The sequence below is a fragment of the Artemia franciscana genome, chromosome 4 (genome assembly GCF_032884065.1).
Source record: "Artemia franciscana chromosome 4, ASM3288406v1, whole genome shotgun sequence".
In the NCBI taxonomy this organism is placed as follows: Eukaryota; Metazoa; Arthropoda; class Branchiopoda; order Anostraca; family Artemiidae; genus Artemia; species Artemia franciscana.
Genome location: NC_088866.1, coordinates 21,779,170 through 21,802,992, shown reverse-complemented (window position 1 = coordinate 21,802,992; position 23,823 = coordinate 21,779,170). Strand labels below are relative to the sequence as shown.

The 23,823-nt window shown below is 37.0% G+C and overlaps 1 protein-coding gene across 1 annotated transcript in view; it reads left to right on the top strand.

Moving 5' to 3' along the window:
• The first annotated feature begins 312 nt into the window (after positions 1–312).
• LOC136026148 (receptor-type guanylate cyclase Gyc76C-like) overlaps positions 313–23,823 on the top strand; it is a 202,605-nt gene continuing 179,094 nt past the window's right edge. Inside the window, exon 1 of the mRNA XM_065702451.1 lies at positions 313–601. Within this exon, the coding sequence (XP_065558523.1) occupies positions 436–601 (166 nt within the window). The 5' untranslated portion in view covers positions 313–435. The remainder of the gene's footprint in view (positions 602–23,823) is intronic.

Genomic DNA, 23,823 nt, shown 5'->3' with positions numbered 1-23,823 from the left:
GGCAACGAGCTCTCTAAAAACACATATTTTAGCTAGAAAATAAATGAAATATCTAAAAATTTCAAATTGGCACCAGGACGGGCCCCAAATCCCAAGCCGGGTTTGTTGATTCTGATTGAAAAGAAGTATTCTACTCAATATAATTTATGTCTCTGGGCCATGTTTACCCCTTATTCCCCCTTAAATGATATTTATCCCAGTTGACAGAGTTCAAGGATTTGTTTTTTAGCGATCCTATGAAAGATTTTTAGATATGTCCACTGGCATTGTTTCAACTTGGTCCTCCGCTCTCTGCATCATCTTGACAGAACCAGTTTGACTCAAACCACCGCACTGAAAACAACGTTAAAGAGGAATATTAATCTGTAAGGCCAGATGTTTCTTTAATTAGTGATTAGTTTTTATCAAATAATGGATTGACTTGTAGAAGTGGAGATGTCATATTTTTTCATTTTGGTTGTGCTGATTATCAGATCAGAATGTATAACTATACCTGTCGGATATTTGACTTCCTTGGAGGGTGATCGAATTGGATTAACTGTGAGTGGTGCTATGCAGTATGCGGTTCACATGGTTAATAGTAATGTGGAATTGCTTAAAGGTAAATATTTTTAGGCCTAGTATATTCACAATTCTATTGTTCTCATTCGGTCGAAACTAAATTTCATCAAGTTAAGACTATAAGATACCGGTTAAACAAAGGGCCTGTGTAGGGCTATATGTGGTACCATCAAAGGGGGGGGGGGGGGTCGGTTGTAGTTCATTGTCAGAAAAGGATCCAATACTTCACTCAAAACACCATAGGCTCTGACTCAAATACAAATCCGTTCTTTATAACAAGCAGAAAATTTCTATTAATCCAATTCCTAGGGCCTTACGTAGCAATTTTAGGTAGCCATGCAGCCTATAAAATATTTTCTTCCGAAGTTTGTGCTGAGCGCTGGGCTATATCAGGTTTCATTTAGAGGGAAGTGGGAGGGGCGCAATTGTCAAAGGAGGGAAGATTAAGATATTTCCAAAGAATGTTGAATGGGGAATTTCATGGCAGGCTACTTCGCTTCCATTACTATTGTGTATCCTTCAGCTACTGAGCTAAACAGCTTTCCTTTGTCTCCATAACGGCAGGGTGTTTATTTTGCTTTAACAAACCTACTACTGCTACAGGCAACTCACTGCAGCATCAAGCCGTCTAAGGACTACACAACTACGCACGCTCCTTCTCCATCCCAATCTATCCAAAGCTTCCCTCGGTACTTAAGTATTATACGAAAAACACTTGAGACATTACCCGTTTTTTCCTGATTAGTTTCCAATATATAATGATAGAATATGGCGTGTGACCATGGATAGGTATATTTTATTAAATATTTAGTTGGTATTTTGGTTACGTTAGGTTAGAATAGGTCTGTTTATGTTCAAATTTAATATATACTGTGCTTTACCCACCCCTTCCCTAATTTTCAAATATGTAGCCCAAATTTGTTTCTAAACTATTATATTTTTATCCCACTTTGGTACATTTCATTTGCACCAACGAAACTTCACTTCTCGAGTGTTTCTCGTATAATACTTAAGTACCCCTGCCTTTTCACACCCTAATGCCTTTCCTTTGTACCTCTCCTTACATCTTCCTACCTCATTCAAGGACAATGTTTGGCAATCTTTCATCTGCAAAACCTATTCTAGCCATCTCAAACTTTCTTTCAATATAGTCCTAGAAATCGAGACTGAGCCACATTTCTCGCACAGCTTGCTGTTTGAGTAAGTCATTCGGGCATATAAAACAATCCTTTGGTAATTTCTCTGGAAAGTTTCTAGCAAATCAAGCACTTTAGCTTCCAATATCGTAATCTTGGTTTGCAAAATTACCTTCCTATTCTTTCGAACTTTTTTCAACTTAGAAAAAAACCCTCGGCCTTAGCTATTCTACTTTCGACATCTTCACTGCACCCACCATTTTTACTTATAATAAAATCTAGGTAAGTGAAGCTGTCCACTGGATTGATGTTTTCGTTACCCAACATCACCTCTTCACTTTCACTTATACTCAGTCATAGCAACTTCGTCTTCTCAACATTAATTTTTAACCCTTTTCTTACACCCTAAACCTGCACAACTTCCAAAAATTAATTCATTTTGGCAACATTTTTTCATCCAGGATGCTTAAATCATTAGCACAATCTAAGCCTAGGAAAGCTTTACTTCCCCAATTGATTCTGTGTTTCCTCATTGCCTTTGCCTTTTCTGTGCTCCATAGGCCAAAGTCCATAAAAAAGATCCATATAAATGGGGATAGAACGCAACCCTGCTCAACTTCTGATTTAATGCAAAATCAGATATTAACTACATATCCTTCCTTAATCGCGGCTATTTTAGGTACTTGTGTATTATATGGTCCACACTCGAGAAGTGAAGTTAGGTTAATCCTAATGTAGTCTAATATACAAAAATATGATAAAAATGCAGTAATTAAATAGCAAAATAAAAAAAAAAACTACACCGAAGAATTATGGCTGGGGGACCGCACAGAACGCATTATATTAATTATCCAACCTAACCAAAATACCATTCCTTATATATTAGATATTTAATAATAAACATACCACACTGTCCTTCTCTTAAAACGTTATCTGCAGCATCTCCGACTTTAAGAAGTAGCACCGTACTTAGTAGTTTTCTTCCTTCAGAAACCCGGCTAAATCGGTTCCTAGCGTTTCTTCTAAAATTGCTATGCCCCCTTTTCGAAATTTATATTCATAATCTTCTGTAATTTATTTCTAACTTCACAACCACCATATCCAAAACAAATTCTTCTCTAACCTATCAGCGCCTGGGTTAATCCTTTTAGTACTGTTACTAATTCCTCCTCATAAAATAAATTATCCTCCACTTCCAAAGTGTCATAAATTTTTTTATTCTTTTCTATATGTATTCCTGTAACTTTATCACTGTTTAGCTAATTCTCAAAATGCTCAGCCCAGCTCTTCAACTCTTTCCTTATCATTAATTGTGGTTCTGTGCCTTCCTTTTACTGGGACAAGCCCGTATTGACTATTCCCTTTCATTTTTGAGAGAAATGAAATAATTTTATTTAACACACTAACAGCGTCTGGGTTAGTAGCCTACATCTACTAATTCCTTCTCACAAAATAAAACACCCTTTATTTCCAAAGCGCCACAAAATTTTTCTGTCCTTTCTGTCAGTTTTCTTGTAACTTGACACGGTTTGCCCCATTATGAAAATATTCTTCCCATCCCTCTTTAACTCCTTTGTTTTCACTAATTGTGGTTCCGTTCCTATCTTTAACTGGGATAAGTCTGTATAGACTATTTCCTCTTATTTTTTAAACTTACCAGTACAATATTTTATAACTTTCATGCCGTCTGTCCGAAACTTCCAGATCTTTTAAATTTTACCCATGCCCTCCACTTCATACCTCCTTAATTCATATTCTAATGTTTTTTTCTCCATTTTCATTACATTGCTTTTATGTTCATATGATTTATCATTCAAGTAATTCTTGTACAAGCCCATCCTTCTATCTACTGAACCTAAATGATTTTCATTAATATTACTAACTGTGTTTCTAGCTTTCCTCCCTAAGACACCATCAGCAACTTTACAAACTATTTTCCTAAAATTATTTCATCCATGTTTCACATTATCACATTTTAGACTTTCCAGTTTACAATTCAACTGTCCCTGAAAAGTTTCTCTTAAATTTTCACCCCGGAGTCTACCTACGTCATAACTTTTTGAAAGATAGTTACCCTTCCTAAATATCAGCTTTAGGTTAACCTCAGATCAGCTTTATCAAGCTGTTTCTAAGATATTCTAGATGCGCTGTTCTGATAACCCGGTGAAACGTATTGTCTAGATTTTTCTTGCTAACTATCCGCAGAATAAATTCACATTGGGGCTTACAGTGTAAAAATGTTTAGGTCGACCGGAGACAAAATACATTATTTCCCTATCAAAGGACACCAAACCTGAAATATCCCTGTCCCCTCCCATTTTTTCATTAGTTAAGAAGCATTATTGCCTACGTCGTGACTTGGTCAAAACTCTTCTTTCTCCAGCATACCTAAAAGGTTCTACTCTATCCCCCGAGCTGTCCCTGATATATTGTAGATTTGGTGTTTTGATAACTTGAATGTCTTGGTTTAGGTGTCTTTTCGATACCCAGGTGTCTTTCGATTAACCTCTTCTCCTCCCCCCACTAAAAATTTTAATTCCTTTGCCCCCTTTCCCTCCCGGCATTCTGAAAGTTCTAATTCGATTTTCCAAGTCATTCCCAAGATATTGCAGGTAATTTGAAATCTCAGTGCACCTAACGTCTTTTGATATATTCAGGCTCAGTCACACAGGCGCAGAGAGAAAGAAGAGCAAGCAGCCAATCAGGCACAGAGAGAGAGAAATAGAGAAAGAGAGGGTAATGCTGAGAAAGAGAGAGACCGAAAGATAGAGAGAGAGAGAAAGAGAGAGCGCAATACCTACAAACACACAAAGACAGACATGGAGACTAGCAAATATCCGCTCAGACTCACAGACCCGGAGAGTGAGAGAGACAAAAACAAATACAAGCACAAATATCCACACATACAAGCAGTCATTCAAACACACAAAGACAGACACAGAAACATGTAAAAACCTACTCAGACACACAGCCATAGGGACAGAGAGACAAGCAAACAGTCAGTTTGACACACAGGCATTAAGAGGCAGAGAGAGAGAGAGAGTAACAAAAACACATACAAACATGAAGAGTCAGACGCATAATCACTCAAAGACAGACACGGGGACAAGCAATCATCCGCTGAGAAGCACAGGCACAGAGTGAGAGACAAAAAATATACAACTGCAGAGTCAGACACACACACACTCGAAAACAGACCTGGGGACCTACAAACACCCGATCAAGCACAGAGAGAGAGGGAGAGAGATACCTACCAATACGCAGGGTCAGGCAAATAAACACAGAAAGACATATATGGGGCAAATACCCGCCCTAAAAATATATCTGAAAACATTTTAGGTGTGATAATGCACGCCAGAGAGTGCCATTTGCCAACCCATTGTGTGTCATTGTGGCGTCGATTGCTAGGAATCATCAGAAGAAATTTCATTGGGGATTTTTCATCAAGTTTAAACAATCGATTGTATTGTAATTTGATATTTTTGCAGAAAAAACGAAAATGCTCTGTGTGTAATGGTGGTTTTCAGATGGTGCCGTGTGTCAGCCATTCAGTGTCAGAGACCGGAGATTGCCATATTTCAACGCAAGCTTACAATGAGAGGGCAAGTTTCCGCTGATCAAATAAAAACGATTTTTATCGTTTTTTTTTATTTTATAAAGTTATCTTTTGTTGAAAGAAAGGATGAAAACCCGTTAGGTGTGGTATTATGCACCAGAAGACGTCATCGGGATGGGAGATTTTGCCACGTCGGCCTCAATTGCCAGGTGTCATCAGAAGAAGTGTTATTGGGGATTTTTTTTTAAGTTTATCGATCGATTCTAGTGTAAACGGATATTTTTGGAGGAAAATGTCCGAAAAACGCCATATGTGTTACAATGTTGGCAAGAGTTGGCAAGATTGGCAAGAGTGGATTTTTTTTAAGTTTATCGATCGATTCTAGTGTAAACGGATATTTTTGGAGGAAAATGTCCGAAAAACGCCATATGTGTTACAATGTTGGCAAGAGTGTGCCGTGTCTCAGCCATTGAGTGTCACAGGGTGATAATCACTATGGAACATCGCCATCTAACAATGAAATGGCAATTTTCCTCTGTTCAAGCACAAATAATGGTCATTTTTAGTTTATAAAGCTATTTTTGTGAGAAGAAAGCTTAAAACGCTTAGATGTGATTATGTGTGCCGAAGGGTTTTATGGGTCTGATAGATTGTGCCACTCCACGCTAGCCTTCATATCAAGGAGTCACCAGAATAAACGCTATCGGTCATTTTTCATTAGGTTTAAACGATCGATTATAGCGTAAACGATTCTTTTTGGAGGAATATGTCTGAAAAATGCCATATGTGTGATAATGGTTCCAGTGGTTGCTCTATGTTAGTCATTGAGTGTCAGAAGATGGGAATCACCATGGAACATCGTAATCTAACAATGAAATGGTAAATTTCCACTGTTCAAGCAAAAACAAAGGCTATTTTTGGTTTATATAATTATGTTCATAAAGAGAAGCTTAAAAAACCCTTAACTGTGATAGTGTGTGCGGGATGGTGTCATTGGTTTGTTATATTGTGCCATGCTGGGGTTAGTTGTTAGGAGTCATCAAAAGAAACCCTATTTGGAATTTTTAATTAAGTTTAAATGATCGATTCTAGTTGAAACGGATATTGTTGTGGGAAGATGTTTGAAAAACCCATAGTCGTGATAATGTGTGCCAGAGGGTATCTTTTGCCATCTTTGGTTTGTCATGGTGGCATCAATCGCCATTATGATCGTTGGAGGGGGGACTGGATTACTAAAACACGAACCATTGGTTTTAAAGCTTATTTTTATCATGAAAATATCTGAAAAATGCCTTTGGAATGATCAGGGTGCCAGAGGGTACTGTATGTGTCATCTATGGTTTGCCATGGTGGCGTGAATGTTTTTGGACTGTCATGTCCTTTAGCTTAAAGTTAAGCTGGGAGGTGTTGAAAAATGTTTTTTTGACATCTAACTCTTAGTCAAAGAAACGGTGCACTTTCATTAAAATGTCACAAAAAGATCTCTTAATGTTGGTCAAATTTACCTCTAACGAGATTATGCAAAATACTAAGAAGAATATTATTCAAATGCGCCCTTGTCATTCACGAATGCAGAGTCTGGATCCCAAGATACGAGGCATTTTCATTAAAATTTCTCAAAAATAACTTTCACATTTCGTTTTTTCTGTTCGTTGTGTTTCAATGGCCTTTTCCCTGTTTTAATAATGCTTTTAAATTTATTTTTATTAATAAAACATTAATACACTTTATTCTTTATATTTCTTCTGCCAGAATAAAACTTCAATGCGCAGTCATTTTAGGAATTAAAGCATCTTGTGGCCTATGTACATATGTGTGCTCGTTCAAGATGCCTCTAATATAAGTGTACAATTCTGTGTAGTTTAAGGGAAAAGAAATACTTTTGATGGCATATGAACGTGTACCATATTCTAGCCATAATGATAATCTTGCTGTTATTTTATCTCTGATAGCACATTGAAGTTCCAGAAGAGTAAAAGACTATTACAAAGAAAAGTGCTAAAAACTGTCCTCGATATTATTGTCTAATAACCTCCAAAGCATTACTTAACAAGCTGGTGCACATCAAATGTAACCGATTTCTAGTAATCGATTTTCCCCACTGCATGGAATTGACTATCTTTTGGCCTATGTACATAGGTGTGCCAGTTAAAGATGTTTCTAATATAAGTGTAAAATTTTGTGTAGTGAAGGGGAAAAGAATGAGTTTTGATCGCATATGAAGGTGTACCATATTCTAGCCATAATGATACTCTCGCTGTATGTCATCTCTGATAGCAATTTAAGTTCTAATAGAGTAAAAGATCATTATTAAGAAATTTGCTAAGAACTATCCCCAATATTATCGGCTAATACCCTCTAAAGCATTTCTTAACAAGCAGGTGCTCATCAAATGTAACCAATTTCTAGTAATCGATTTCACTCGCTGTGTGTCAATTATTGCAGACATAGGGAACATATAATCCATAGCTTCCTCGAAACATTTCCTTTAGAAAGTATTCCCCTTATAATAATATTAGAAAGGCTTTTCTTCGTCCAGTTGTCTAGCACTCTATTCCATTGAGTCCTTCGAATCCCACTGCGGACAAAATTTTTCGAATAAAGGTTCTCTAAGGTAAAAACGGCTTGAAAGAAAAAGAAATCTCGAAGAAAAACGCCTTGAAAGAATTTTTTTTTAATTTTTATGCAACGTCCACGTGTACATCGTCACAGCCGTCAAAAACGGCTTGAAAGAACATGAAATCTCGAAGAAAAACGCCTTGAAAGAAAGAATATCTAAAATTTCTATGTAACACCCACGTGTACATCGTCATCACATAACATCCGAGGTGTTTACCCTCTTTAGTTACAAGCGGGGATTCCCCATGGGTCCTTGAAGTTTGGCATGCCACGCGAGATTGCATCATCTTTAACATAAGTGAACATTCTCCTATAGCATAACAACCAAAGAAATCCTGAAAATGTCTTGAAGAAAAATGTCTTAAAGAACTTCTTGAAACGTCTTGAAAATATCTTGAAGAAAAATGTCTTAAAAACGTCGTGAATTTTTTTCTAAAAATGTCTTGAAGAAAAATAACTTAATAAATGTCTTGAAATGTCTTAAAATGTTTTGATGAAAAATGTTTTAAAATCGTCTTGAAGAAAAATATTTTAATTACGTCTTTAAATGTCCTGAAACGTCTTGAAAATGTCTTGAATATAAATTTCTTAAGACTGTCTTGAAGAAAAATGTCTTTAAAAACGTCTTGAAATATCTTGAAACGTCTCAAAGAAAAATATCTTTAAAAAGTTTTGGAATGCCTTGAAACATCTAGAAAAATGTTCAAAAGAGCGTTATTGAACTGTCTCGAAGCATTTTGAAAAATGTCTTGAAGAAAAATATCTTAAAAAACGTCTTGGAATGTCTTGAAACGTCTTAAAGAAAAATGTCTTAAAAATAACCCCGCTTGATTAGTGGACTCTAACCCGTCTTATTACACGACGACCAAAAGTAAACAGACCATATTATGTAACAACCAAAAGTAAACAAACCCTGTTTCGTAACAACCAAAGAAATCATGAAGAAAACCCTCCCCATTACGTAACTGGCACCGGCATTGTTTAGAAAACAATTCCAATTACGTAACAACCAAAAGTAAACGATACCCTATTACGTGACAACCAAAGAAAACGAACCCTATTACATAACTTTCAAATAAATAATGATTTGATGGGGACTCTGAAGGTATTTTCCTGGCCCTTGTAGCTTTTTAAGTAATTGTTATCTGCATCGCTTGGAAAACATTCCCTATTACGTGACATGCACTTGCGCCTTGCCATGAGGAGCTCGCCGTTAAAATTCTTCATCATCTTAAATCATCAAAGGAAGAAAAGAGTAATGGCTATGGGCGTCATAAAAGTGTCTATGGGTTCACTACTATGATATAACACATAACATAATCCAAGTGGCTGCCAAAAGAAAGATATAAAAACACTTGATACTGGGCGACCACTTATATATTATTTAGAGTTGATTAGATTAGGTGTTTAATGTAATGTGTTCTGGGTGGTCTGCTTTCCATTATTCTCCGTTGTACTTTCCATAAGTTTGTTTCTAAAGTATTTTATTTTCATCATATTTTGGTATATTTCACTATGGTTAACCTAACTCCACTTCTTTGGTTTTGTCGCTATAATACGTAAGTACCAAAAATTTTTAATTTTAATTTTCGGTAACTACCGTAGCATTTATTTTGTGACAGTAGGCCACAACTAAGTAACCGGTTTGGTCTTTTGCGGCTAAGAAGTCTCGATCCTTTTAGTGACAGATTAATGAAAATGCAAGTTCTGTAATCTTTTATTTTTCTTATTGAAATCAGTGCCGAGAAACGACTAATTAAAGGCGCTTTTGGTTTACCTTGAGGATCATATATTCCTAATTTTAAGGTTGGCATATGGAAGTAATTTATTTTGGGGGCAGACAAATAATAAAAAAAAACAGACAAAAACGGGGAAGTCGGTTGAAAATATTTTTGAAACTATAGAGAAAGGATTGGCAAATTCTATGGAATTGCTAGAGACGCTATTGAGATCTTGGAGGGGGTGAAGGTGTTTCTCCGCCCCTACACTGTGTGTACAGCTGTAAAGAAAAAATCAATTGGTATAACCCTATGCGGAGAGGATATACCCCCTCCCCCAAACAGGAGCGCACGAAGGGTACTTTCGGGTGTGGCTCTCCTGAAATGAATTATTTTGCATACGTCAGACTCGAAGGGTCTCCCTTTCCACTAAAAATTTAGCTAGTAAAAAAGTTTGGCAGTAAATTAGCGTGAAGAAACTGTTTAAATTGCACATTTCTATTTACATGGAGTAAAAAGGAATGAAAATAATGTTTTGAAATCGCTAGAGATAAGAAAAATTTAAGAATTTCTGTACTCATTCTCAATAATTTCTTTGATGCTCGATAAAAACTGAGATAACGGCTAGTCTCTAAGTAAATGCTTTAACTCAAATCCCATTTAAAACTTTTGCGTGGCTAAATTTTCAAAATAGGAGGCTTCGAAACAAGGATCCGCAGGCGGTTTAATGTCGAAAATATCGTATACATTTGTCATAGCCATGATTTACCCATACCCGGATCATATTTAGTTGTCAAAAGCACTAAAATTGCGCTAAAGTTTTTTGCTGTTTTAAAAAGTAGAGTTGAGAGAAAGAGCCAAACTTTAGCGTAAACAGCGGGGCGTTGAGGAGGGAACAGCCCCTTTCATATTCTGTTCGTTTTAAGTTTTAATGTCGCTCCTTACTCCGAGTTAAAAAAAAAAACTAGTTTTTTTTTTAATAATAATAAGGAACACCAAGAAGTGTCTAAAGTGTCTTCGTCTAACCTTTAGTTTATATAATAATATAATTTGGGCTATATATTTGCACATTGGGGGGGGGTAAAGTAACCCAACTTACCCCCCCCCCCCTAATGTGCGAATATATAGCCCAAACTACGTAAGTCCAATGCATTGTACAATTCGTCACTTTTTTGTAGCTATGAATCCAGTTTTCTTAGATGTAACCTAAGCTTAATTCTTGAGTGCGTTCCATGTTATTAATTAACAAAAAAAAAAACAAGTTTTTTTTTAACTGCAAGTAAGGAGCGATATTAAAACTTAAAACGTACAGAAATTACTCCGTATATGAAAGAGGTTGTCCCCTGTGCAGCGCCTCGCTCTTTACGCTAAAGTTTGACTCTGTCACAACTCTACTTTTTAAAACAATAAAAAAGAACTTTAGCGCAAAGGTTAGCCAGGTGCCTCAGGGAGTGCATTCTAATGTCCAAATATCCTAACGCCCACGGAACCTTCGGATAAGTATAGAATGATTGTTGGGAATGCTCATTCTTTATTTATTCAAAAATTTATTTACTATATTATAAAAGCCAACAGAAATTGAATACAAAAAACAAGTTTTCCCAAATGAAAGTGAAGTGACACTAAAACTTAAAAGAGTAGAAATTATTTTGTGCATGAAGGGGCTGTCCTCTCCTCAACCTCTCCGTTCTACGCTAAAATTTATTGTGCTTTTAACAAATACTTCTCATTCCAATCAACGGCATTGTTGTTTGAGCCGTCATTTTAAATAACTGGGACAAAAAGCCAAACTTTAGCGTAAAGAGTGAAGGGTTGAGTAGGGAGTAGGCCCTTCATTTACGGAATAACTTCTGTTTGTTTTAAGTATCAATATTGCTCTTTACTTTCATTTGAGAAAACTTGTTTTTTCGTGTTTAAATTAGCATTAGTAAACAGTATTTTATTAACATGGAGACATAAGGAAATGAAGTCATTTTAAATAACTGGGAAAAAAAGCCAAACTTTAGCGTAAAGAGCGAAAGGTTGAGTAGGGAGTAGCCCCCTTCATTTACGGAATAACTTCTGTTTACTTTAAGTATCAATATTGCTCAATACTTTCATTTGAGAAAACTTGTTTTTTCGTGTTTAATTTAGCATTAGTAAACAGTATTTTATTAACATGGAGACATAAGGAAATGAAGGGGGCGATTTTCTGCAGCATTCTCTCATAAGAAGTAAGATTAAAGCCTCTTGGCAGAATGGTATTACCATCAGCTTCTTTAAGCGTGTTTTCATTGGCCTAATAAAAAATATTATTAAAATATTTACCGCAAGTTTTATTTCAGCCAGCTAATAGACAAAGACTTGTTAATTAATGAATTGTTAGTCCATGACATAGTGTTCTTGCAAGAACATCTTTTGACCAAATCAAACGTTTCTAGCCTAAAGCGATCTTCTGTCCACCATTTTTTTCGCAAGAGGCCAAGAAAACTTGAGGCCGCCCTTCCGGTGGCCTAGCAATTTTCTTCCGTTCCCCATCAAAGCCCTCTGTGATTCATTGCGGTGATAACATCTTAGCGATTCAGTGTGACAGTACCGCCTTTATAAACGTTTACTTACCTTGCGATCGACGTTCTATAGCATCGTTCACATCTTTCGCTAAATGTTGCTCCAGTTTAAAGTCTCTACTCGAAAGTCTACGTTTGAAAGACCTAAATTGGGTTTTAGCTGGTGACCTTAACTGTGACATTCTTGGTACCTCCGATAGGTCAATCCTCTTGCTAGAATCACTTCCTAGCATACATCATGTCGCAGTTAAAAGTCTCCCATTCACCTATATTCATAACAGAGGCTGTTCAAAATCGAACCTGGATCACGTGATCTCTTCCAGTTCCAGCTTAATATCATCGATTGTCAGGGTGGACGAAGAGAAGATTGATGACGATCACCTTATTCTTAGCTGTATTTTGACCTGTGACAAATTACAGTGTGGCAAAACACTTTCGGCTCAGCCGAAGTGGCATACGAAGTTGAACTGGGATCGTGCTAATGTCCCACTATACCTTGCTACGCTAACTGCTTTACTGTCGACCGTAAAAGTGCCATATCACCTGCTGCAAACTTCAGTTTCCTCGCCTTCAAGTAGAGTTGACCTAATTGCTATTATTATGAAATTGTATATTGCCTTAAATCAGCTTCCAAAGCTGCAGTGCATGTGGATAAAGTTCGGATTGGTACTAGGAAGCCTAATTGGAACGTTGATCCTGAAGTAAATCGTGCTAAGCAAAAAGCCAAATTTTGGCTCTGTATATGGATATCATGTGACCGACCATCGTCCGGAGCTGTTTTCTCTGTGAAACAAAAGTGTAAACTTGAATATAAGGCCAGTTTGAAGAGAGCACGCTTGAATACATGGCCAGGCCCCACCGATAAGGCCCCCTGGAATAAGGTTATTAACAGTGAGAAATGTCCCCATCTGCCCTATATTGCCTCCAGCTAGCTAATTTTGTTGATCATTATGAGCGTGTGTTCAGTGTATATAATAGCTTTCTTCAGTCTTTTTATTATAAGTTGCTTAAACCGCTTTTACCATACCGTCTCCTGCAGGCTCACGTCCAGCCTGTAGCAATATCTGAAATTCGCCGGGCTTTAAGAAAATTAAGCGTTCAAATAGCCTTGATGGTGACGGCCTTTCTTTTTGCTTATGATTGTCCTGCTCTACTTAACCATCTACAAATATTTTTCCAGTCTTGTTTAGCACAGTCGCTTGTTCCTGATAGTTTCCTTTGTGGCCGTGTAACGTCTATTCAAAAGCGAGGCAAGGACCCCACGTCATGTGTAAATTATCGTCCCATTACAGTATCGTGTTTTTAAGTAAGTTGCTTGAACATTTGTTACTACCAGAAATTGAGTCGAATTGTGATTTTACGCCTTTTCAATTTGGTTTTCGGAAAAGTTTCGGTTGCTCCCATGCACATCATGTTTTAAGCCGACTCATGAAAGATGCCGTAAAAACTAAAATGTCATTATACTGTCTTACTGTTGATATTTCTGGAGCTTTCGACAATATTGTGCACTCTCAGGCTCTATTTTCCCTTGTGTCTTCAGTTGTTAATCCTTCCGTATTAAGTTTATTGTCTTCTTGGTATTCAAAGTCTAAAATTCAAGTTACCTGGAATGGCCAAATATCTGACCCGGTAAAAATTAATAAGGGAGTTCGGCAAGGTGCCTTATTGTCTCCTAGTATATTTAAATGCGTGCTTGCATCGTGCTTGCGTCCCCTTAAAAGTTCTGTTTTTGACGGTAATATTGGTTTGTCTTCTATTGCATATTCAGATGACGTTCTTCTTGTTGCCCGGACTCGCCGTGGATTGCTTTTTAATTTTACTATATTAACCAATGAACTGTCTAATATTGGACTGTCAGTTAATGCGTCTAAATGCGAATTTATTTGTTTTAGTAGCCCTTATGCGGTCGCTCCATTCGTTGCTGGGACTGCAGTTCTACCATGTTCTTCTTTAGTTAGTTGGCTTGGTCTGTGTTTCCGCCCAACACTTTCCACTACCTGCTCATCCCTAGTGAATCAAGCCGTGAAAAACCTACGCGTCGCATACGGAAAAATATCCCTAAACAAAAGCCGTTACAACCGCAACGCTTTGTGCATGATTTATAACGCTTATTGCACCCCTGTGCTTTTGTTTTTATCAGGCATGGCTCATCTGTTTCGTAAGAAAGATCGACATACTCTACGTACGGCTTATTTCAGATATTGCAAATTCCTCCTCCGGCTTCCTAGATGGCACCGAAACAAAAAAATAATTGCTCGATTTGGTTTAATAGATGTGCCTTCTCGGATTCGGTCTTCCAGTGATGATTTATATAAAAAGACTATCAACTTTATTCACGTTTATGACCCTCTGCAGCCTTTTTTCCATATTGGTAATGGTTAATTAGTCCATGTTGTCTTTTGTTAGTTCGAATTTCTTTCTTCGCTGTTTATCGTTTTTGTTTTTGTTTATTTATAATACTCCGTACTTCGTGTTTTTTATACTTTTACGGGTAATAAAGTTCATTCATTCATAGAAAATTGTTACTTCAAACTGCTATAGAAATTATTCAACAGTCTGAAATCTTGTTTTCTTGCAGATTTTTTTAAGCGGTAGAACAAAGTACCACCCTTCCAAATATTTAAAAGTTGTTTTTTTAAACGAAAGTGTCTCCGTGAAAGAGGTACTATGTAAAAATGATAATTGATTTTCGGTTGCGATTGGATAGGAAGGGATTCGTTTTGCAGGCAGAAGTTTAACTAAGAAACTGCTTAAATCTCCACGTGTCTCCGACAATTCCTCCTTAGGTAACGATCGATCCAAAATTTTGATCCGCTAGCTACAATGTGCTTAATTTCGTTCAGACTAAAGTTATTGCATGAAAGTCCCGTTCACATGTGTGCTCAGTTTCTAGCCACTATCGCTTTTGAACATTAAGGGCTGCTGATAAATGAGTGAAGCAAATTATGATTGGTGTTCAAGTTCAAGTTCATTTATTTATTAATCACACATACGTGTAATGACATAGGCCCATGGGGAGACAAGCTCGAAAAACTAGGCCTAGACAGAGATACAATAACAAATTACCCTACAATACAAAGATAAACATGACGGCAAAGATACAATAACACAAAAACAATATGAAAGTAGCAGCTAGCCCAGGATCTTTCAATATTATTGGAAAAATTGAAAATTTCAATATTATTAAATATAAATTAATACTAGGAAACTAATACTATGAAAATTTATCAATAAGATCCTTGTGAGTATCCCAGCACCGAGCTATTGACACAAACGGAGCGAATTTAGATCTTTCAGTACTATACTTGTCAATGTAGGCTAGATACTCTTTTTTTTTTGTCAAGTGTTATAATTATGTAAATCTTGGGATTGAGAGAACAAACTTTGATTGAGGTAATATGGCGGTAATTTCTTAATGTCATAATTGAATTTGAAAAGAATTGCTCCAAAAGTAAATTGTGGAGAAACTGGAAGTATATAAAGGTGCTGTAGAAGACTTATTTGGAAGTTCAATAGGTAATGGTATGAAAAGTTTAAGGATTCTTAGGGCTTTACTTGTGTAAAATCTGTATTGGTTTAATATGGCTTTTAAATGTAGATAAATGTACTAGAGAACAACAATTAATGTTAGTCTGAATCAGAGCAAAATAAATACTTCGCAAAGCAGAGTAGAGCAAATAAAGCTTCAACCTTTGCATTAAACCAACATATAATGTTGGTTTGATGTTTTTACCTAGTTATTGATTTCTAGCTAAACACGCAAGTGAATTAAACTAATTTTTTTTTATATCTATATAGGTTTCCAAAAATCACATATAATTCCTTCTTTTCAGCAAGTTCCTTTTTTTTGTACACGTACCCATAGGTCAGAATTTTTGTCTGTTTGAGTGTAGGCCTATGGGGAGGTAGACAAATAGAATTCCTAGAAAATTTCTCCTTGATACCCTTATAGCAATTAATTTTATAAGAAAAAGTACCATGCCTTGTTGTACAATTCTGTTGATATCAGCCCCCTTTGGTTTCATTTTGGTTTCTGTTCGTTTTGGGTTTCATTTGTTCGTTTACATTAGTTACGGTTTATTTACAGCTTGAAACATCACATGGCTCGTTTCGGTGTTTATTTCGGTGCTATTCGGTGTTTATTTCGGTGCTATTGAATTTTTTTTTTTTTATTTCTTCGGGGAAAAAGTTTTTTTGTTAATTCACTTAAGGATGGATTATCAAGCTCTATAATTGGCTGGTCTCGGCCAAATTCGAGACAAATTTAGTTAAGTTGAACTTCAGTACTAGCGGTCTGAAATTCGCTCTAGTTAGCTCTGTTTAACTAAATCTTATTATGAATGGGCCTAGGTTAGCTAAATCTCAAGATGAATAAGCCTTTACTAGGAGATCACTACCATGACTGCCGTGCTGTTTTTTATGTTTCGGTGCAAAAGAAAACGATTCCAGAGTTTAGTGTAAAATAAGTCTTTAACTATGAAAAACATTAATTGGCTTTTGTAATTTCATATGCAATGATTAATTTATCAGCCATTCTTTCGCTTTGTTTCGTCCTTTGTCTATGAGGAAGTAGTAAACCTTTACGAGTAGGTGTTTGTTTACAACATGTTCTGAATCCCTAATAAACTATGTGGCAATCTTTATCAAAGGATTTACTTAATAAAAAAAGCAGAATCATCGAGTATTTTCTAGGTGGCCATGTATGACAAAGAATTGGTTGCAAAATATAAAATTTAGTAGATATGTTCGAGTTGCAAAATGCATTGACTGATACTTGAAGAATTCTATCCCCCCCCCTCATCCCGGGCCCTGCTTTTGAGAAGGAATTGGTGAGATTCTCGTGAAAAAGGAGATATATTGTAAGTTTTCTGGCGGTGGATTACGGAGATGAACAATCTAAAGAATTCGTTAATTCAACTCATGCAATTGTCAAGCTGAGTAAGGAGATAAAGGGAATAAAGTGGTCCTAATGGATCTACTGGTGGTAGAAATGAAAATTCAGCTAGTAATAGAACTATCTAACAAGATAGATACTAGAACTAGAACTAGTACTAAGAACTATCTGGAACAGCTATCGCAGATGATGCATAGTAAAAAAAGAACGTTTGATCTAGATTATGAATGGAGAGCGAATGAATTTCGAACCAAGTTGAAATGAACAGACTCTAGTTTGAGAGTAGAGATATAGCTAATCAAACAGTTCGTGGTAACGAACTGTAGTAAGGAGCGACCCGGCTCAATAGTAAACGAAACTCTAAAAAACGGAATTTCGATGCTAAAAGATATATCAAAAGAATCGGATTTTTATGCTGATTTTAAATATATAAATTTCATCAAATTTAGTCTTTGTCATCAAAAGTTACGAGCCTGAGAAAATTTGCCTTATTTTGGAAAATAGGAGGTAACACCCCCTAAAAGTCATAGGATCTTAACGAAAATTACACCATCGCATTCAGCGTATCAGAGAACCCTACAGAAAAGATTCCAAGGTCCAATCTACAAAAATGTGGAATTTCGTATTTTTTGCCAGAAGACAAATCACGGGTGCATGTTTATTTGTTTTTTTTTTTTGTTTTTTTTTCCCAGGGGTCATCGTATCGACCAAGTGGTCCTAGAGTGTTGCAAGAGGGCTCATTCTAACGGAAATGAAAAGTTCTAGTGCCCTTTTTAAGTGACCAAAAAAATTGGAGGGCACCTAGGCCCCCCCCACGCTCGTTTTTTCCCAAAGTCAACGGATCAAAATTTTGAGATAGCAATTTTGTTCCGCATAGTCGAAAACCATAATAACTATGTCTTTGGGGATGACTTACCCCCACAGTCCCTGGGGGAGGGGCTGCAAGTTACAAACTTTGACCAATGTTTACATACAGTAATGGTTACTGGGAAGTGTACCGACGTTATCAGGGGGATTTTTTTGGTTTGGGTGTGGGGAGGGGGCTACATGGGAGGATCTTTCCTTGGAGGAGTATTTCATGGGGGAAGAGAAATTCAATGAAAAGGGCGCAGGACTTTCTAGCATTACTATAAAAAAAACAATGAAAATATAAACATGAAAAAGTTTTTTCAATTGAAAGTAAGGAGAAGCATTAAAACTTAAAACGAACAGAGATTATTACGCATATGAAGGGTTCTAAAAATACTTTAGCATAAAGAGCGAGGTATTTAGGAGGAGATAAATACTTCGCTCTTTATGCTAAAAAAATTTTAAATAATTTCAACTATTTATTCTACGGCCTTTCTGATTCAGGGGTCATTCTTAAAGAATTGGGATAAAACGTAACGTAAGTTACGTAAGTTATGTACGTTTGTTACGTAAGTTAATTCTTAAGTTAGGTTTTTTTTTACTAATAAAAACGTTCGTTAAAAATTAAAAGATCTAGTTGCCTTTTTGAGTAACCGAAAAATTGGAGGGCAACTAGACCTCCATCCCCACCCCTTATTTCTCAAAATCGTCTGATCAAAACTAAGAGAAAGCCATTTAGGAAAAAAAAAAGAATTAATATGCAAATTTCATTTTAGTAATTTATGTACGGAGAGCCAAAATCAGACATGCATTAATTCAAAAACTTTCAGAAATTAAATAAAAAAAACAAGTTTTTTTAAATGAAAGTAAGGAGCTACATTAAAACTTAAAACGAACAGAATTACTCCGTATATGAAAGGGGCTTTTCCTCCTCGACATCCCGCTCCTTGCGCTAAAGTTTGATTCTTTCTCGCAACTCTACTTTTTAAAACAATAAAAAACTTTAGCGTAAGGAGCGGGGTGTCGAGGAGGAAAAGCCCCTTTCATATACGGAGTAATTTCTGTTCGTTTTAAGTTTTAATGTCGCTCCTTACTTTCATTTAAAAAAACTTGTTTTTTTTATTTAATCTTTTAAAGACGAGGCAAAAAGTAGCATCTATTCTTCACTTTTCAGCTCTGGTTTGTTGAAATTGCACAGAAAGAACCAGGTTGTATTTGCCTCATCTGATCCAGTGGCTCGGTTACTTAAGTGGGAAGTGCGATTGACGCACAAGAACAAGAGCGACTAGCTCATATGGCACTTGTGACAAGGTCGGAAGAGCCAAGAGTATATTGGTACTAGAGTTATCGATTTTGCTGTTTTTTGTTAATTTGCAATTATTAGAAAGATAAAATTGCATATACAGTGTTCCTGTAGGGTCTTCTTGTTCAGTACTGTAACGTTTGTCCCGCCGACATTCATCCCGAACTCTCCACTCTAAGAGTTTTCCAAGATTTCCGGTTTCCCCCTACAACTTCTCCCAATGTCACCGGGTCTGTTCGGGATTTAGAATAAGAACTTTGAGACACGAGGTCCTTCTAAATATCAAGTTTCACTAAGATCTGATCACCCGTTCGTAAGTTAAAAATACCACATTTTTTCTAATTTTTCCGAATTAACCTTGCTTCCTTCTAAAACTGGAACCGACTGACAGATAGACCGAAAGACAGACAGACGGACAGACATTGCGATCGCTTTATGTCACTTGGTAAATACCAAGTGCCATAAAAAAGATTACATGAGGAAATTCGAGTAGTTACTCCTATTAAAATTATGTTCCCTGTGCAGGTTTTTTGTATCTTATATTTATGAAACCCTTCAGTTTTTATATTTCACCTTACGGCGTCTGTTTTGTTATCATTCAATTACTGAGGTTAAGCTGTATCCGCCTATCAAATTTATATTTTTGAATTTGCTGTGTATTTTTTTTTAGATTCAAAAATATATTGAGAACAGCTGAATAATATGCGAAAATTGAACAATTTTCCTTCTGTAAGTAAAATCACAATTCCGATTTGGTGAAAGGATAGATATGAAGCTAATAAATTCAGTGATATAATTGTTCTTCTGGCACAATTTACAGCTGTAGCTGTAGTCGCAAAATTGTATGTTTAAGAGGAAGAGTAAATCTTAAAAATAAACAAAGATATGTGGTTTGTTCTGCTTGGTTGATCATCTATGGGATCCCCGTCCAATTTTCTTAAAGCTGCGTCTTTCAGCTTCACCCCAATCTGCCATGATGACTTATTGTCATGATGAATTGCCTTAATGAATTTTGCTGAATTGACCTTGGTATGGATTGAATTTTGCCGGGTTGAATGTTGTGTTGTTTGAGTTCAGTTTTTCTTCCTTGAATATTGCTTGGGTTTTGATTCTGCTGAGTAGAAGTTTGCTGGTTCAAATTTGGCAAAAAAAATTTCAACAGTATGCCCAGAATATTCATTTTGTATGCTTAGAACTGCTAACTATAAACCAGAAAGGGTACTTATCTGTTATAGCCCCTGTGAACCGGTTTCTTTCTGTAGTTTCTTTCAGCTTAGCTTAAGAGAATGTATAGAAACTACAACGTAGATATGTTTTAATTAAATACCCTAGTTGGTATTTTGGTTAGGCTAGGTTTGGCTAGGCTAGGTTAGAAACCTCTTAATATAATGCGTTCTGGGGGGCCTGATTCCATAATTTTCTGTTTTAGTTTCCATAATTTTGTCACAAAAGTATTTTACTATCACCATACTTAGGTAGATTTCATTAGGATTAACCTAAGTTCAATTCTTGAGTTTGGTGCCTATAACAGGTAAGTACCTCAGAATTGTCTGTCCTTGCCGAATTTTAAGTGACATTGGTTCATTTTTTTTTAGCCAAAATGTTGGTTGTTTCAGTATCATTGAAATACGAAGTTTAATTTTTAGGAGCATCTTCCCGTTCCACCTCGAATTACTCCAAATTCGGAAGTGTCGGCGTTATCAGCGTTGTGTGCCAAGTTTTTTTGGAGTAAAATTGCCTGTTTTTCAGCTAAGAAAGACAACAACTTAAAAAACCCGTTTCTTGATTGTAGTCTCCTTCTTTTGTTTTAGGAAATTCCAACGTTTTTATGGTACTTGGTATTAACCAAGTGACATATAGCAATCGCAAATTCTGTCGGTCTGTCTGTCGGTCCCGGTTTTGCTACTTTAGGCACTTCCAGGTAAGCTAGGACGATGAAATTTGGCGAGCGTATCAGGGACCGGACCAGATTAAATTAGAAATAGTCGTTTTCCCGATTTGACCATCTGGGGGGAAGGTGGGGGGCCGGTTAATTCGAAAAAATAGAAAAAATGAAGTCTTTTTAACTTATGAGCGGGTGATGGATCTTAATGAAATTTGATGTTTGGAATGATATTGTGTCCCAGAGCTCTGATTTGAAATCCCGACCGGATCTGATGACATTGAGGGGAGTTGGAGGGAGGAAACCTAAAATCTTGGAAAACACTTCCAAGAGTGGAGGGATTGGGATGAAACTTGATGGGAAAAATAAGCACAAGTCCCAAATACATGATTGACATAATCGGAACGGATCTGTTCTCTTTGGGGTAGTTGGGGGGGGGTAATTCTGAAAAATTAGAAAAAATGAGGTATTTTTAACTTACGAAGGAGTGATCGGATCTTAATGAAATTTGAAGTTTGGAAGGATATTGTGTCTCAACGCTCTTATTTTAAATCCCGACTGGATCCTGTGACATTGGGGGGAATTGAGGGGGGACCTAAAATCTTGGAAAACGCTTAGAGTGGAGGGATCGGGATGAAACTTGGTGGGGAAAATAAGCACAAGTCCTAGATACGTGATTGACATAACGGAACGGATCCGCTCTCTTTGGGGGAGTTGGGGGGGGGGGGGTAATTCTGAACAAATTAGAAAAACGAGGTATTTTTAACTTACAAAGGAGTGGTTGGATCTTAATGAAATTTGAAATTTGGAAGGCTATCGTGTCTCAGAGCTCTTATTTTAAATCCCGACTGGATCTGGGGGAATTGAGGGGGGGACCTAAAATCTTGGAAAACGCTTAGAGCGGAGGGATCAGGATGAAACTTGGTGGGAAAAATAAGCGCAAGTCCTAGATACGTGATTGACATAACCGGAACGGATCCGCTCTCTTTGAGGGAGTTGGGAGGGGGTTAATTCTGAACAAATTAGAAAAATGAGGTATTTTTAACTTACGAAGGAGTGGTCGGATCCTAATGAAATTTGATGTTTGGAAGGATATCGTCTCGCAGATATCTTATTTTAAATTTCGACTAGATCCGATGACATTGGGGGGAGTTGGAGGGGGGGGACCTAAAATCTTGGAAAACGCTTAGAGTGAAGGGATCAGGATGCAACTTGGTGAGAAAAATAAGCAGAAGACCTAGATACGTTATTGACATAACCGGAACAGATTTGCTCTGTTGGGGGGGGGGGTAATTATGAACAAATTAGAAAAGATGAGGTATTTTTAACTTACGAAGGAGTGATCGGATCTTTATGAAATTTGAAGTTTGGAAGGATATTGTGTCTCAGCGCTCTTATTTTAAATCCCAATGGATCCGATGACATTGGGGGAATTAAGGGGGGACCTAAAATCTTGGAAAACGCTTAGAGTGGAGGGATCGGGATGAAACATGGTGGGGAAAATAGGCACAAGTCCTAGATACGTGATTGACATAACTGGAAGGGATCCACTCTCTTTGGGGGAGTGGGGGAGGGTTGATTCTGAAAAATTAGAAAAATGATGTATTTTTAACTTACGAAGGAGTGATCGGATCTTGATGAAATTTGATATTTAGAAGGATATCGTGTCTTAGAGCTCTTATTTTAAATCCCGACCGGATCTGGTGACATTGGGAGGGATTTGGGAGGGGGAAAGCTAAAACTTGGAAAACACTTAGAGTGGAGGGATCGGGATGAAACTTGGTGGGAAAAATAAACACAAGTCCTAGATACATGATTGACATAAATGGAACGGATCTGCTCTCTTTGGGGTAGTTGGGGGGGGGGTTATTTCTGAAAAATTAGAAAAAATGAGGTATTTTTAACTTACGAACGGGTGATCGGATTTCAATGAAATTTGATATTTAGAAGGATATCGTGTCTCAGAGCTCTTATTTTAAATCCCGACCGGATCTGGTGTCATTGGGGGGAGTTGGGAGGGGAAACCTAAAATTTGGAAAACACTTAGAGTGGAGGGATCGGGATGATACTTGGTGGGGAAAAAGCACAAGTCCTAGATACTTGATTGACATAACCGGAACGGATCCGCTCTCTTTGGGGTAGTTGGAGGAGGGGTTAATTCTGAAAAATAAAAAAAAAATTACGTATTTTTAACTTACGAAGGAGTGATCGGATCTTCATGAAACTTCATATTTAGAAGAACCTCGTAACTCAGATCTCTTATTTTAAATCTCAGCCGGATCAAGCGTAATTGGGAGGGGGGGCAGTTGGGGGGACCGGAAATCTTAGAAAATACTTAAAGCGGTGAGATCAGGATGCAACTAGATGGGAAGAATAGAAACCTGTCTAAGATACGTGACTGACATAACCCGACCGGATCGGCTCTCTTTTGTGGAATTGGGAGGGGGGGGGTAATTTTAAAAATTGAGGTATTTGTAACCTACGAAAGGGTGACCAGATCTTAATGAAATTTAATATTTAGAAGGATCTTGTGCTTTAAAGTTCTAATTATAAATTCCGACCAGATCCTGTGACATTGAGGGGAGTTGGAGGGGGAAACCGGAATTCTCGGAAAATGTGAAAATTGGGGTATTTTTATCTTACGAATAAATGATCGGATCTTAAAGAAATTTGATTTTCAGAAGGAATTCATGTCTCAGAGCTCTTATTTCAAATCCCGACCAGATCTTTTGACATTGGGGGGAGTAGGAGGGGGAAAT